Below are 13,648 nucleotides of genomic sequence, written 5' to 3'. Positions count from 1 at the left end.
CCTTCTCCTTTGTTCGACAAGAAAAATCTGCGGCGCGAGACTTGTATGTTTATTCAATCAAAATAGGTTAGCCCGTCAGTCGCCAATCTCAAAGTGAATCTTGCTGTTGTAGTTTAGTAACGTCACAAGTACTTTCGATAAAGCACAAGGCTGATGTAAGTGATGATATTTATTTGTTATATAATGATTGTTACAAATTGATGACGCGAAAGTGTGATTTGTCAAAAAAAGGACGCGTGTGACATTGTATACTTGATGTATTGCTGCTACTTCGTTTACCTTGTGAGAACTCTCTGCAGCTTCCAAAATGGTGCCTTGGATCTGTGAAAAAGCATCTCCTGCGATGTAAATGATCGAAACTGGCGAATTTGTCATGAAAAAAAGTGATCTCTAATTCCTCATAAATTTAAATGTACGAAATTAATTACGAAGTTAGTAGAAAGAGGGCATGTCATTCGTAAACAAAGAAGTTCGACTGTTTTAACAGTCTGCTGTCTCATTATTATTTTCCGCGATTCGATATCTGAGCGCGATACGCGAAATGTCATTATCAAAAATTACAAACTAAAGTGTGAAACAAAGAGACAAAGTGCGGAATAAGTATGAAAACGTCTTTTGAAAAATACTCTTCCCTTTATATATTTATTAAAATAGCTTACTCTTATTCTAGTGCAAAAGAGAAAACAGAAACAGATGCTTTGCTTTTTTCGTTCTTCTGTTTGAAGAGATAAATAGCAGAGTCACGCAATTCCTCCTCAACCTATACTCGACGTTTTGTAATTTATTATTAGTAGCTTATAGCTAAAATTTTTAATATTAAAACCTCTACAACATTATCCACAAGCTATCTATAATACTGTCACCGTTCACACATGAAAACCGAAGAAAATCTATAATACCGCATGCATATCGTTCGAAAATTTTTGAAGAATAAAGTTGCATATACGACATAAAATTGAGAAATGACATAATAGATTCGACTTATAAATCACAATCAGACGTGGGAAAAAAAAAAGTCGATTATGATATCTTCTGCGAATTGTCTTTTGTTTCCAAATTCAAAGTTTTTATCCTCGTCGCGATTTCGTCCGTTGACTTTATAATGATGTTGATCGACCTCTCGCTGAGTCTCTCTTGCAAGATCTCCGTAGTTTGGCTGGTTATCTCGTTCCAGGCGAATGAGATATCTACCTCCTGACAGAAATTACTGCACACGACGAATCGGACGAGAAGTTTGTTCTGATAAGAGCCAGCGGTGACATAGATTTGTTTTCTGGCCTGCAGACGATCCAAGAGCTCCTGGGTCAAACTGTCGTCGCCCTGAAGAAAATTAATCTCATTGTTGCGACATTGTCGAGAGCAATTCCAATCGGATGAAACGCACAAAACATCACGATTCATTAATTAATTACGATCGATACTACAGAATTAACGTCGATGTTTATAAGTACCTTTATTCGGAAGCAAACGAGACCCATAGAAGCCTTGATTATTTCAAATCTAGTATCCGACTTGACGTGTTTCTCGAAAAGGTGCGCTAACTTGATGCTGTGTCTAATGTGTTTCTGAAGCCCCTCCACGCCGTATATGCGTATGACGAACCACAATTTTAAGGAGCGAAAACGCCGACCCAGAGGAATCTGCCAATGCTGTGTCGTGGAGGTACAAGGAAATAATAAATATTTAGGTTACACTGTGCTTACAAATAAACGAAGCTTCTTCGGCAAAAGAATATTAATCAACATCTTACTCTGTAATCGGGTATGGACCCTTCTTTATCTGGAGGAAGGTATACCCTGTTGACACTGAATGCCTCTATCAGTCGCCTCGAGTCCTTCACCCTGCAAGGAGAGAGGAATCACCGTGAATGAAATAAATTTTATACCTAATATACGCGACTGTGTAATATACGTACCACAATATCGAAGCATCGAAATTCACCAGCAGCCATTTGTGCGCATTCATGTTGAAGGAATCCGCATATTCAACTCCGGACATTAAGTAACGGTATTCGGGACAGACGAACGCAGCACCTGAATCAGTGGTATCGACGAGATTGACGGACTTTGTCGAGATAGTAATATTGAGTACGAGAAAATGCAATAATTACATAATTTGTCGTTCGTCAGTTATTGTTATTGCTTAATTGTCATTATTATTGGGTTAATGCTAATTATTATCATGTAACATAAAACATTAAATTACTTGATAATAATAGTTATAATTTTATTATTGTGTAATTGTGAGTAATTTATAATGCAAGACTAAGACTTCTCCAGGACTTCGGTAATTTGCAATCTAATTTAATATTTATGATATTTTAGTATGTATTTTATATATAATATAACGCGAAAAACGATTACATGTTTGCATAGACATATAACGCATCGATTATACAGGCTCTTGACAGAAAAGGAGAGATAAACCGGTCATAGTAATTTTAAAACACGACGTGTGTTTGCGCTAACCTGCGTAAGCGGCGTCGATGTGCAGCCATATGTTGTATTGTTTGCACACAGGTCCTATCTCTTCGAGATTATCGAAGCCGCATAAGTTGGTCGTTCCTAAAGTCGTAATTGTATAAAATGGAATGAGACCTTTCTCCAAATCCTCCTCAATCACTTTCCTTAAGGTTTCTCCGCGCAGAGAGTGCTTATCGTCCACTGGTAGCAGCCTCATTAGCACTGACCCTAAAATTCCTGCTTTCTCCACCGAAGAATTTGATTGATCTGAAAATTATTATCAAGAAACGAATTCACGATGATACCTACTCAATTGACTGAAGAGAGATCGCGAAGTTAGGATCGAAAGATGAAACAATACTAACTGGAAGTATATGCTACTAGCTTGGACTTAATGAGATTCTCGTCCATTTCCGGATGAAGTTTTTTCATCTGTCGTATCGTGTAATCTTTTGCAGCCAATAGGCACAGGAAAGTAGCTTCACTGGCGGATCCCTGAGAACGACGAAGAAATAATATGAAACAATTTACAAAATTACAAAGTTCATGCACATTGTAATCACACACATTATTTCCTCGTCCGTATCGTGTACGTGTCTGGACTGATGTTCGTCAGTTGAAAATATGACGCGTTATCATTTTTATAACTAATTGCGAAAGATATTACGAACGTATATTTAAAAATATTGAACTGAATTGTATCATAAAATTAGTTCAACGATCAATACCACTTTGTTACTCATCGATTTGATCGTACAACGGCTCGTTGGTCTAGGGGTATGATTCTCGCTTAGGGTGCGAGAGGTCCCGGGTTCAAATCCCGGACGAGCCCGTGTATTTCTTTTATTCTTTTTTATCATTGATAGAATATACATCAATCGATCAAAGATTGAAATTATATTTCAAATTTGAGAGACTTGACGAAATGCTACACGTTCGTAAAAAGAAGACAAAGGCACACATAATGCCTATGGTCGTCGTAGTATCACTGTGCGATTTTTATTGCGTCAATAATTGAGCAACAACAGTTACCTGTATAACACCTCCACCTGGTCTATCGCTACAATTCAGAAACTCGCTAGGCAGACCCAACATTTTGCCGAGCCAATTTGTGGTGATAACCTCCAGTTCGGTGCAGGCGGGGGACGTTATCCACGAGAAACCTATGCAGCCGAACGCGGAGCTCAAGATTTCACCGACCAGCGCGGGATAAGAATTGCCGGTGGGATAATACGCGTGGAAGTGCGGCGAGTTCCAATGTGTCACCTGCAGTTAATGTCGATGTTGATGAACAACGGAAAAACGAGATCCCCGCGAGAATATACATTGCGTTAGGGAAGAAAGAAGCGCATCGATTATACACGTCAAAAATTTTCTTCTCAAAAGCGAGAAGCTAAAACGTAGAGACTTACTCCCGGCATGATATATTGTTCCACATCTTTCAGCACTTCCTGCCACTTTTCCGCTCTGTACGGCGCCTCTTCCGGCAACAGTTTGCTGAGATAGCCCGGCTCTACACTGGGCAACACGTCTCGGCTTGCTAAGTTTTTGTTATAATCCGCGACGAAGTCGATGGTCTTCTTGGCGAATTCCACGAATTCCTCTGTGTCCATGTTTATCGAACTGTAGAATTACGTTCACAATAACTGTAACAGAATTGAGAACAAAAAAAGAAAAGTTGAGAAAGAAGGATTTAAGTTAAGATTCTCGACACGCTGAAAATCGAGGTAAACTAAGCGAACTGAGGAGATGAACTGAGGAGCGAAATTGCTGCTTCGTTATTTAAATAAGTTTTTAAATAAAAAAGTGACTCCTGCAAGCGGCTTCTTGTCTCGTAAATTATTTATGTAATGTATATCGCGGAATATTACTGAGGCAGTAAAAGATAAATTTTATAATCATTGTCAAAATGACTTCACCTTGACTGACAACTTCACGCTCATTATCATTTGCGTGAAATAGCTCTGTGACCTTGAGCGTCCGAGTCACTTTAATATTTCCTTCCTTATTAACAATTCTATTAATAATTTTACGGCTTTTCGCGATTTGTGTGTAAAAGAAATGTGTGTGGTGTCTATAGTCTTATCTTTAAAATCTATAAAAATTGTGATATTGGATTGATAGTTTTTAATATGAACATTCAAAAATTCACAGTCTCTCTTAAAAAAATAGCGAGAAAATTATCGGGACAGCCGAGTGCTTTCTTTAGAAAATAAGGGACCACTTTCTTGGAGAGAAAAGAACCAATAGAAATGACGGATGTTCAAAATTAAACGTAGATAATATTGGGTGAGTGCAAAAGTTCGTGCGGAGTTTCAATAGATGGAGTTATAAGCGTCGTAAAGTGTTGTCATTAATACTTCCATCTACATATTATATAACGTTGGAAAGGTGACGTCTTCAGCTGTTATTAAAAAAAAAATCATTTGTTTTCATACAAACTGCTTCGAGAAATATCACTTTAAAAATGAGTATCGATAAGGTGCATTTACGACATGTTATGCTTTACGAGTTTCGGAAGGGAATAAACGTTGCCGCAGCCGTAAAAAACATTCAGGATGTTTATCAGGATGAAGCACCAGCTAAACGAACTGTGGAAAAATGGTTTGCTAAATTTCGGCGCGGAGAATTTAACCTTGAAGACGAGCCACGCTCTGGTCGACCTTCTAACATTGATGACGATGTTTTGCGTACTTTAGTGCTCAATAATCCGCGAATTTCAACAGAAGAAGTTGCTACAGCACTAAACGTTGACCGATCAACCGCTTTTCGGTGTTTAAAAAAGATGGGATTCGATTTGAAGCTCGATATATGGGTGCCCCATTTGCTGACCGAGAAGAACAAAATCAAGCGAATTTCTGCAGCCGTTTCTTTACTCGGGCGGCTCAATAACGAGTCGTTTTTGGATCGACTAGTGACGGGCGATGAGAAATGGGTCCTCTACAACAATGTTCAGCGCAAACGGACATGGAAACAATCAGGTGAGCATGGTGACGCAATGCCAAAGGCCAGTTTGCACCCGATGAAGGTGATGCTCTCTGTTTGGTGAGATTGCAAGGGCATAATCTATTTCGAGCTTCTCCCCGCTGGCGAAACGATTGATTCGGACAAGTACTGTCGCCAATTAACCAATCTGAATCGAGAAATAAAAGAGAAACGTCCGATTTTGTCAAATCGCAAGGGAGTCGTCTTTCATCACGACAACGCCAGACCACACGTTTCGAAAAAGACGCTGCGCAAACTGAAGAGCCTGAAATGGGATGTCTTAACGCATCCACCGTATTCTCCTGATATCGCACCATCTGACTATCACTTGTTCCGGTCATTGCAAAATTATTTAAATGGAAAAAACTTTGACTCTTTGGAGGCCTTAAAAAACGGCGTCTCTTCGTTCTTCGAATCTAAACCGCGCAGTTTTTATGATCGAGGCATCCGTATGCTGCCAGAATGTTGGAAAAAGATTATAGAAAATAGAGAATGGAGAAAGATGGAGAATATATCATTGATTGAATAAAGATTTTTGTTTGCCTAATCACTGTGTGACTTTTACTCACAAACTCCGCACGAACTTTTGCACTCACCCAATAATTAATGTATCGTCGATGATAATTTCAGTGACAGTATACACACAACACAAAGATCAATCACAATTTGCTTCATAAGGCATCTCGTATTCCTCGATTTTTAAGAAATTAATCACATGGAATAAAAACAATCTCATTTTAAAAACATTACTTTCGTACACGTGTCGTCGTTTTTGTCGTCGTCGCCTAGCAACAATCAGTCATTCAGACTAATGACCGTATATCAATGTTATGTTTAAAAAGTATAATTTTCTGTTGACACGTGGAACTCGAAACTCAACCGCCGAGATTTTCTGTGCGACTCGACACGCGACGTGCGAGCCGGACGATTACGAGGCAAGTGTTTTCGGTCGGTTACTATCCCATAAAGTTAAATACTGTCACACAGAAAACTTTCACCTGCTTTCTCCGCAATCACACGAAATATTTGTTTCGCTCGAACGAAAGTCGCGTTTATTCTTTTCTAACTTTACGAACAATTAATCGGTAGAGCCGTATTTCTTACAATTAGCTACCAGCCATAGTTAACTGTGCTATTCATGCTGTTGCTATTCATGTGAAAGTGCAGTGGCTTAATTGTATTGTATTTAATGCGTAGTTGCACAAGTCAATGTGTCGCTTCCGCAATTGTAATTTAGTAATTATACTTCTTTATACGCTCTTTTACGATTATTTGATTCATTTTAGTTCGATGAGAAAATACTACCTCGCCTCAACTCCCATTTCAAACCATTTCCAGATCGAGGCTTTAGAAATTTCTCTTATACAGGGCAGGTGGGGCATCTTAAATAGGCTACCTGAATAACTCCCACAGTTTTCGAGATAGGAAAAAATGCTTGAAATAAAAATTGTATGGTATCGAATGGGACATCTTGTGGAGGTAAACATTTTTCCTAGGTGGAGGTGCTCAGGAGATTTGAAGGTCATCTCCATTTTTTTCAATGAGACCGTACATTTTCGAATACCTACGATTGAAGCTTATCTCAAGACGAATACAATGATTATACATGCTCGAGGTCACGAACATAAAAAAAGTTGAAAATAATGTATTTTGAAAGTATGATTCTACTGACAGGGTGATTGTGACGACACGCAATTATTATTCATTGTTTTATTTATATACTTATTACGTACCACTGCTAACACAAATGCTCAAAATGGTGACCTTGAGCATCGATACATGTTCTAAAGCGTCTCAATACGGATAACATGGCATGTCGAATTTTATTTGGATCAATCACGAACCAGGCTGTAAACGTCTGGTGCGGACTTGTAAATAATAAAATAATTGGTCCCTATCCCAATAAAATAATTGGTCAATAAAAATTGATGGGGTGTTAAATAGCTGCAAATATCAACAGATTTTAACAGAAGTTTTGCCACAATTGTTAGAAGATATTCCACTGTACATACGACAATCCATATGTGGTACCAGCAAGATGGATGTCCTGCTCATTCTGCACAGACTACTACAGAAATTCTTAACAGGAAGTGTGGAGATCGTTGGATTGGTCGGTGTGGAAATCACAAATGGTCCGCACGTTCCCCAGACTTGACACTTCTGGATTTCTATTTGTGGGGAAAGTTAAAATAAGAAGTGTACTGCGAGATACCAACAACCAGAGAAGACACCAAAGAGCGTATAAGAAGAGCCTGCTCCGCGATTGATCCAAATGAAATTCGACATGCCATGTTATCCGTATTGAGACGCTTTAGAATATGTATCGATGCTCAAGGTCACCATTTTGAGCATTTGTGTTAGCAGTGGTACGTAATAAGTATATAAATAAAACAATGAATAATAATTGCGTGTCGTCACAATCACCCTATCAGTAGAATCATACTTTCAAAATACATTATTTTCAACTTTTTTTATGTTCATGACCTCGAGCATGTATAATCATTGTATTCGTCTTGAGATAAGCTTCAATCGTAGGTATTCGAAAACGCATGGTCTCATTTAAAGAAATGGAGATGACCTTCAAATCTCCTAAGCATCTCCACCTAGGAAAAATTGTTTACCTCCACAAGATGTCCCCTTCGATACCATACAACTTTTATTCCAAGCATTTTTTCCTATCTCGAAAACTGTGGGAATTATTCAGGTGGCCTGTTTTAGATGACCCACCCTGTATAACGTGCAATAGCCGTGAGCATTGATATGTTTTGTTTCCGCTAAAATATTAGCAGAATTGTGTACCAAATCAAAAAATATAAAAAAAACATACCAAAACAAAACGTATTACAACAAAAATATAGTTAAAATATAATAATACAAAAAGTACAAAATGAACAATTAAAAAAATGCAAATGTTTCATTAATTTTGTTAAAAAAAATGCGATCAATATAATTAACCAAGTACATAATAAACCAAGTACATAATTAACAAGTAGATAATTTTGTTTATTACCAAAGTCTCGTAAACGTTTCTGAACGATATGTGCTACATAGTATGTTTTTACAAAGTATACCGTAATTTATTTATATTTATTATATTATATTTATTATCTTTTTATTATATTTTATTATTATATTTTTATTAAACGGTGAAATATCTAAATAAGATATTGAGGGAAAACTTAACATCGAGATTAAAAACTCGACCTGCCCTGAGTATTAAAATATATAATATTTAAATATATTATTTTTCATTATAAATGTTTAGAATGCTAAATTGTGTGTGTGTGTGTGTGTGTGTGTGTGTGTATGGTTATATATTTGTATATATTTTATATTGTATATATTTTTGTATATATATGAGTATACATTTCAACGCTCAGGGCACGTCGAGTTCTTGATCTCGATGTTAAGTTTTCCCTCAATATCTTTTCTAAATATTCCACCGTTTAATAAAAATATAATAATAAAATATAATAAAAATATAATAAATAAGTATAATAAATATAATATAGTAAATATATAATAAATTACGGTATACTTCATAAAAACATACTATATAGCACATATCGTTCAGAAACGTTTATGAGACTTTGGTAATAAACAAAATTATGTTGATTATGTACGGTCGCGGACATAAAGGTTGTCACTTTTTTAATGACTTTCGGGACGCATTCCAACTCGAGAGATGCTGCTCCGCCTGCGGAGCACACCTGCGCAGTAACTCACAACGAAAGACGAGAAATGAAATATACGTGGTATGACATAAGTATGTCAAAAATCATTGCGTTTAGCGGAGAAAACCGCTCAATGAGCGATTAGTGACTATTGGTCCTTACTATTAGATCCTTACATTCAAACCAATAACGTTGACAAATTATTCAACAGTTGCTCAACCGTTGAGTGTCGTGAACGCATCCAATTCTTACATTTTGAAAAATCAGCAACAGAAGGATAGATACATAGTACAAGTCATTCAAATGAGAATGCGTCTTTTGCAAGGTATTGAACAGGTATGTATATTAAATTTTAAGTGAAATCGTATTTATTTAGTCACTAATCGCTCACTGAGCGGTTTCCTCCGCTGAACGCAATGATTGTTGACATACTTACGTCATACCACGTATATTTCATTTCTCGTCTTTCGTTGTGAGTTACTGCGTAGGCGTGCTCCGCAGGCGGAGCAGCAGCTCTCATCTTTCTCGAGTCGGGATGCGTCCCGAAAGTCATTAAAAAAAATGTGACAACCTTTATGTCCGCGACCGTACTTGGTTAATTATATTGATCGCATTTTTTTAACAAAATTAATGAAACATTTGCGTCTTTTTAATTGTTCGTTTTATACTTTTTGTGTTGTTATACTTTAGCTATATTTTTGCTGTAATACGTTTTGTTTCGGTACGTTTAGTTTTGGTATGTTTTTTTTTATATTTTTTGATTTGGTACTTCGTTCCATACTCAGCGCTTTTTTCTTTTGTAAAGACTTTTTGTTATGATTTTACTGCTTTTTGTGTAAATTATTTATGTACAAATTTTATTATATTACTCTTTTTCAGCAAAGAAAATGTATACATTTTTGGAATTTCGAGGCCAACTACATTTTTTTATTTTAGAATTATTAATTAAAATTCATTATGTGCACTTAACACGCACAACATTTGTATAATGTCCATCAGTTATGCTTTCACCATTGTGGAAAATTGCACTAATGATTTTATATATATCCATGCCTAAATTATATTTAACTATTATCTAAAATGAAAATAATCGGTTCCGCGAGAGAAAATTTGACTGAAAGAAACGCGATTTGATTCTAGATCAATCAGTCCTTCAAGAAACTTTTTTCCGCATATAATGAGCAATAAAGAATAAAATGACGCTTACATAAATAATGCGTAAGCGTCTAAAGCGAACGCAGAGATAATGAAATGCTTATTTTATTTCAACCTGTATGTTGCAAACACATCTGATAACAAACTCGCATTACTTGTGTCCGTGCATATACAGTCTGTAAAGTAAGAGCGTGCACGGGTTAATGTGTAGAAAAATTTATTTTTAATGATTTTTAAGTACATGGATTTGTTGTACTCCATGAGAAGAAAAATGCTATACCATTAATAATGAGTCCAGTCACCACCGGCATTGATAATTGCCTGGCATCTCCGAGGCATACTTTCCACTAAGTTGACTGCGTATTCGTTCGGTAAAGACCTCCAAATGAGACGAATTTGTCGTGTCAGATGCTTCAAAGTACATACTCTTTTTCCTCGAAGCTTGTGCTTGAGATATGCCCACACATTTTCAATGGGATTTGCATCTGGCGACTGCGATGGCCAATCAAGTGTGATGATGCCAGAGTGCTCTTTCCACTCGGTGCAAAGCTTGCTCCGGTGTTTTGGGTCGTTGTCTTCCTGTAAGATCCAGTCCTCGTTTCTTTTTACGAAGCATCGTTCAGCAGTCGGCAACAAACACTTCTCATAAATTTTAAGCATTAAGGTCGGGTTCCGCTTAAACAAATTCACAATTTTTCTCCATATTCGGCGTCACTTTGCCTATCGAGCCACGTTCTGGCAAGTCATCGACATTTTTTATCTTCTTATATCGCTGAACCCACTTAGCGACGAACGATTTTGACTTTCCCATGTATTTAGCAGCCACTGCATATGACATTTTTGGTCTTTTGGAGTGGGAACAAAGAAACACAGCCTCGTAGCGCGATGCGTATGCGGCACTCATGGCGGTTAATGTGTTTCTCAGGTTAGAGTTCGACGCCAACTGAATCTTTTGTGACAAAGCATTCACGACAAAGATTTCATCTATCGGCTCACAAAAAAACTAGGATGTTATTTGAGACCAACTGCCATTTATGCCGTGCACGCTCTTACTTTACAGACTGTACGTGTAATCTGAAGCTGACATCGCGTGATAATGCAAACGCATCTTGATGGACAAACTCGCTTTGCTTGTGTGCGTATATGTGAGATCTGAAATCTGAAATTCTTAGCGAAAAAAAAGGACCTTCTTGCAGGTGAGATTTCAAGATCTCCGTATTTCCTGCACCAATCTTGATCGGGCTTGTTGCAAATTACGTGCGAGATAGACATTATATAAGAAAAATGTCACCAGATTTTTTATTATAATTTCCATGCTCGAAATATTTGACTCGGAAGACCAATCGATCCTGAAATTCCGGAAAAGCTACCACGATCGCTTTTGTTTCATATGTACTCGGCGTCGCGCCGCGTGATCGCGGCGCTTGATCCAACGGTAGACCGTTGATTCACTCTCTGGAAGTTATTTGCATGCGAGAGGAAGATAAATAAATTAATTTGCATGCCTAATCGAAACTGAAACCTTATTTTGTACATTACGAAAAAACTTGTCGCTTCGTGCGATACAGTTTCGGTTTGTCTCGTTGAAAATTTAGCACTCAATGTGAACAGAAAAATTTTTTGCATTCACGTCACCCTATAGGCCCAAGTCGAAATTTCAATAAATGGGCGGATTTACAATGCGTTTTTAAACGAGTGAATAATAATTCTCTTGTTCTGAGCTTTCTACTTTCTTTCTCAAATTTTAATATCAGTCCAAGACAAATAAGATGCACGTGAACGTGACAGATCCCGTTAGAATTCTCAAACGGAGGTATCGTAACAAGATGTGATTTTTACCTATTTCTGTACTTCGCTCTTCCAAGTGATACAATGTCTTCTCAAAAACACGAGGAGTTTCAGTGCACGATAGAAGGGATCTCGTTTTACTGTGAAGAACCGTTCGCAACTTTCCGCTTTATGTCTCTATGAACGGTCTGTCTTCGATAGGATATCCTATTTATGTCATATGTCCTATCTATGTCATATGTCCTATCTATATCATATGTCCTATCTATGTCCTGGATATGTCATATGTCCTATCTATATCATATGTCCTATCTATGTCCTAGATATGTCAAAAAAATAAAAAGAAATATCGGTTGTATTAAATTTTAATTTAATTTTGGATTTATATAAGTATTATATTTCTTATATGATATAATAAGGCGTATGCTTAAATAAATAGTCATTTAGTTGTAGCCATAAATACGGTTAAAACACAAAGGAAATGGACACTTTTTCTATATCAACGGATATATGAAAGATGGAAAAAACAATATTCAATGATTGATATATTGATATATCTATATTAATATTAATTATTGATATACAATATTGAAATTACATAAGCTTTAAGTCAGTTTTTATATATTATCTCTTATTGGTTATTTAAATGAAATAAAAGCCGATTAAAAACCTATTTAGAACAGGAATTAAGTGATTGAGTTTTACCGATAATCCGGAATGATAATTTTGTCTGGGAGAATCTATAATTTTTATAAAATTACCTCCCGGGTCTTCCAAGAATTGCTGATATTCCAATATATATAAGAAAGATTATGCTCTAAAACTTTTATTAAATTCATAAAAACAATAACATTTTTGTTTTTATTATTGTCGTTGTTAAATACTGACTATTTAAGTTGCGCGCGTGATCACGTGTTCTAGATTGATAACGCGACAATCGATATGCGATATATGAAAAATGAGGCGGTGATCTCATGTGAGCTCGCTCTCGCACTCTCTCTCTCTCTCTCTCTCTCTCTCTCTCTCTCTCTCTCTCTTTCTTCCTTTCTAGAGCCGTAGTACCGAACAGATCTCTATAAGCTTCTCGTAGTATCATTGTTTTATCTTTTGGAAATAATAAATATGTAATTTGCATCTATGCTGAAATCTTGAATACTTTGTCGGTTGGCCCATCGTTATACACAACAATCGTAATAATTGTAATAGATTAAATAATGATGAAAAGTAAAAAACTAAAAGCTACGAAAATAAAAATTTCATAGCTTGCCGCAAATTATTTCTTAATTTCTGAAGAAGAGAAAAAGAACCAAGAATGCAAAAAATTACATATACGGGCTCGTCCGGGATTTGAACCCGGGACCTCTCGCACCCGAAGCGAGAATCATACCCCTAGACCAACGAGCCACTTGAAAAGTTTTTTCCTCTTGAAACTTCACAGGGCACCTGTAACGAAGTCAACTATAAAACCAATATATTGAAAACGCAGGAAATCAATAAATCTAACACAACCTCACAGAAATGTAATAGCATAGCGAGATTATGAAACGGATCAAGAAGTGAAATTTCATGCGACACTATATGAGG

The 13,648-nt window shown here is 36.7% G+C and overlaps 1 protein-coding gene and 2 non-coding genes across 5 annotated transcripts in view; 1 reads left to right on the top strand and 2 right to left on the bottom strand.

Moving 5' to 3' along the window:
• Positions 1–633: 633 nt before the first annotated feature.
• Positions 634–13,648, bottom strand: part of LOC105186464 (aromatic-L-amino-acid decarboxylase) — a 58,447-nt gene continuing 45,432 nt past the window's right edge. For 2 of the 3 annotated variants that reach the window (XM_011146686.2, XM_011146682.3), the window contains exons 2-9: positions 3,875–4,108; positions 3,495–3,728; positions 2,828–2,957; positions 2,469–2,729; positions 1,916–2,033; positions 1,751–1,841; positions 1,452–1,649; positions 634–1,320 (exon numbers count right to left, since the gene is read on the bottom strand). In XM_011146686.2, the coding sequence (XP_011144988.1) occupies positions 1,021–1,320; positions 1,452–1,649; positions 1,751–1,841; positions 1,916–2,033; positions 2,469–2,729; positions 2,828–2,957; positions 3,495–3,728; positions 3,875–4,075 (1,533 nt within the window). In that variant the 5' untranslated portion in view covers positions 4,076–4,108 and the 3' untranslated portion in view covers positions 634–1,020. Of the gene's footprint in view, positions 1,321–1,451; positions 1,650–1,750; positions 1,842–1,915; positions 2,034–2,468; positions 2,730–2,827; positions 2,958–3,494; positions 3,729–3,874; positions 4,109–6,197; positions 6,358–13,648 lie in introns of those variants that run through there. The other variant, XM_011146683.2, reaches the window with a different exon arrangement.
• Positions 3,223–3,294, top strand: TRNAP-AGG (transfer RNA proline (anticodon AGG)). Its single transcript has one exon. It is a non-coding gene; the product is annotated as a tRNA-Pro (tRNA).
• On the bottom strand, positions 13,397–13,468 carry TRNAP-CGG (transfer RNA proline (anticodon CGG)). The gene has a single exon. It is a non-coding gene; the product is annotated as a tRNA-Pro (tRNA).

This window comes from Harpegnathos saltator, unplaced genomic scaffold, assembly GCF_003227715.2.
Source record: "Harpegnathos saltator strain DR-91 unplaced genomic scaffold, Hsal_v8.6 scaffold202, whole genome shotgun sequence".
Classification (NCBI taxonomy): Eukaryota; Metazoa; Arthropoda; class Insecta; order Hymenoptera; family Formicidae; genus Harpegnathos; species Harpegnathos saltator.
Note: the sequence above shows the minus strand (reverse complement) of the source record. Positions and strands in the feature narration are given on the sequence as shown.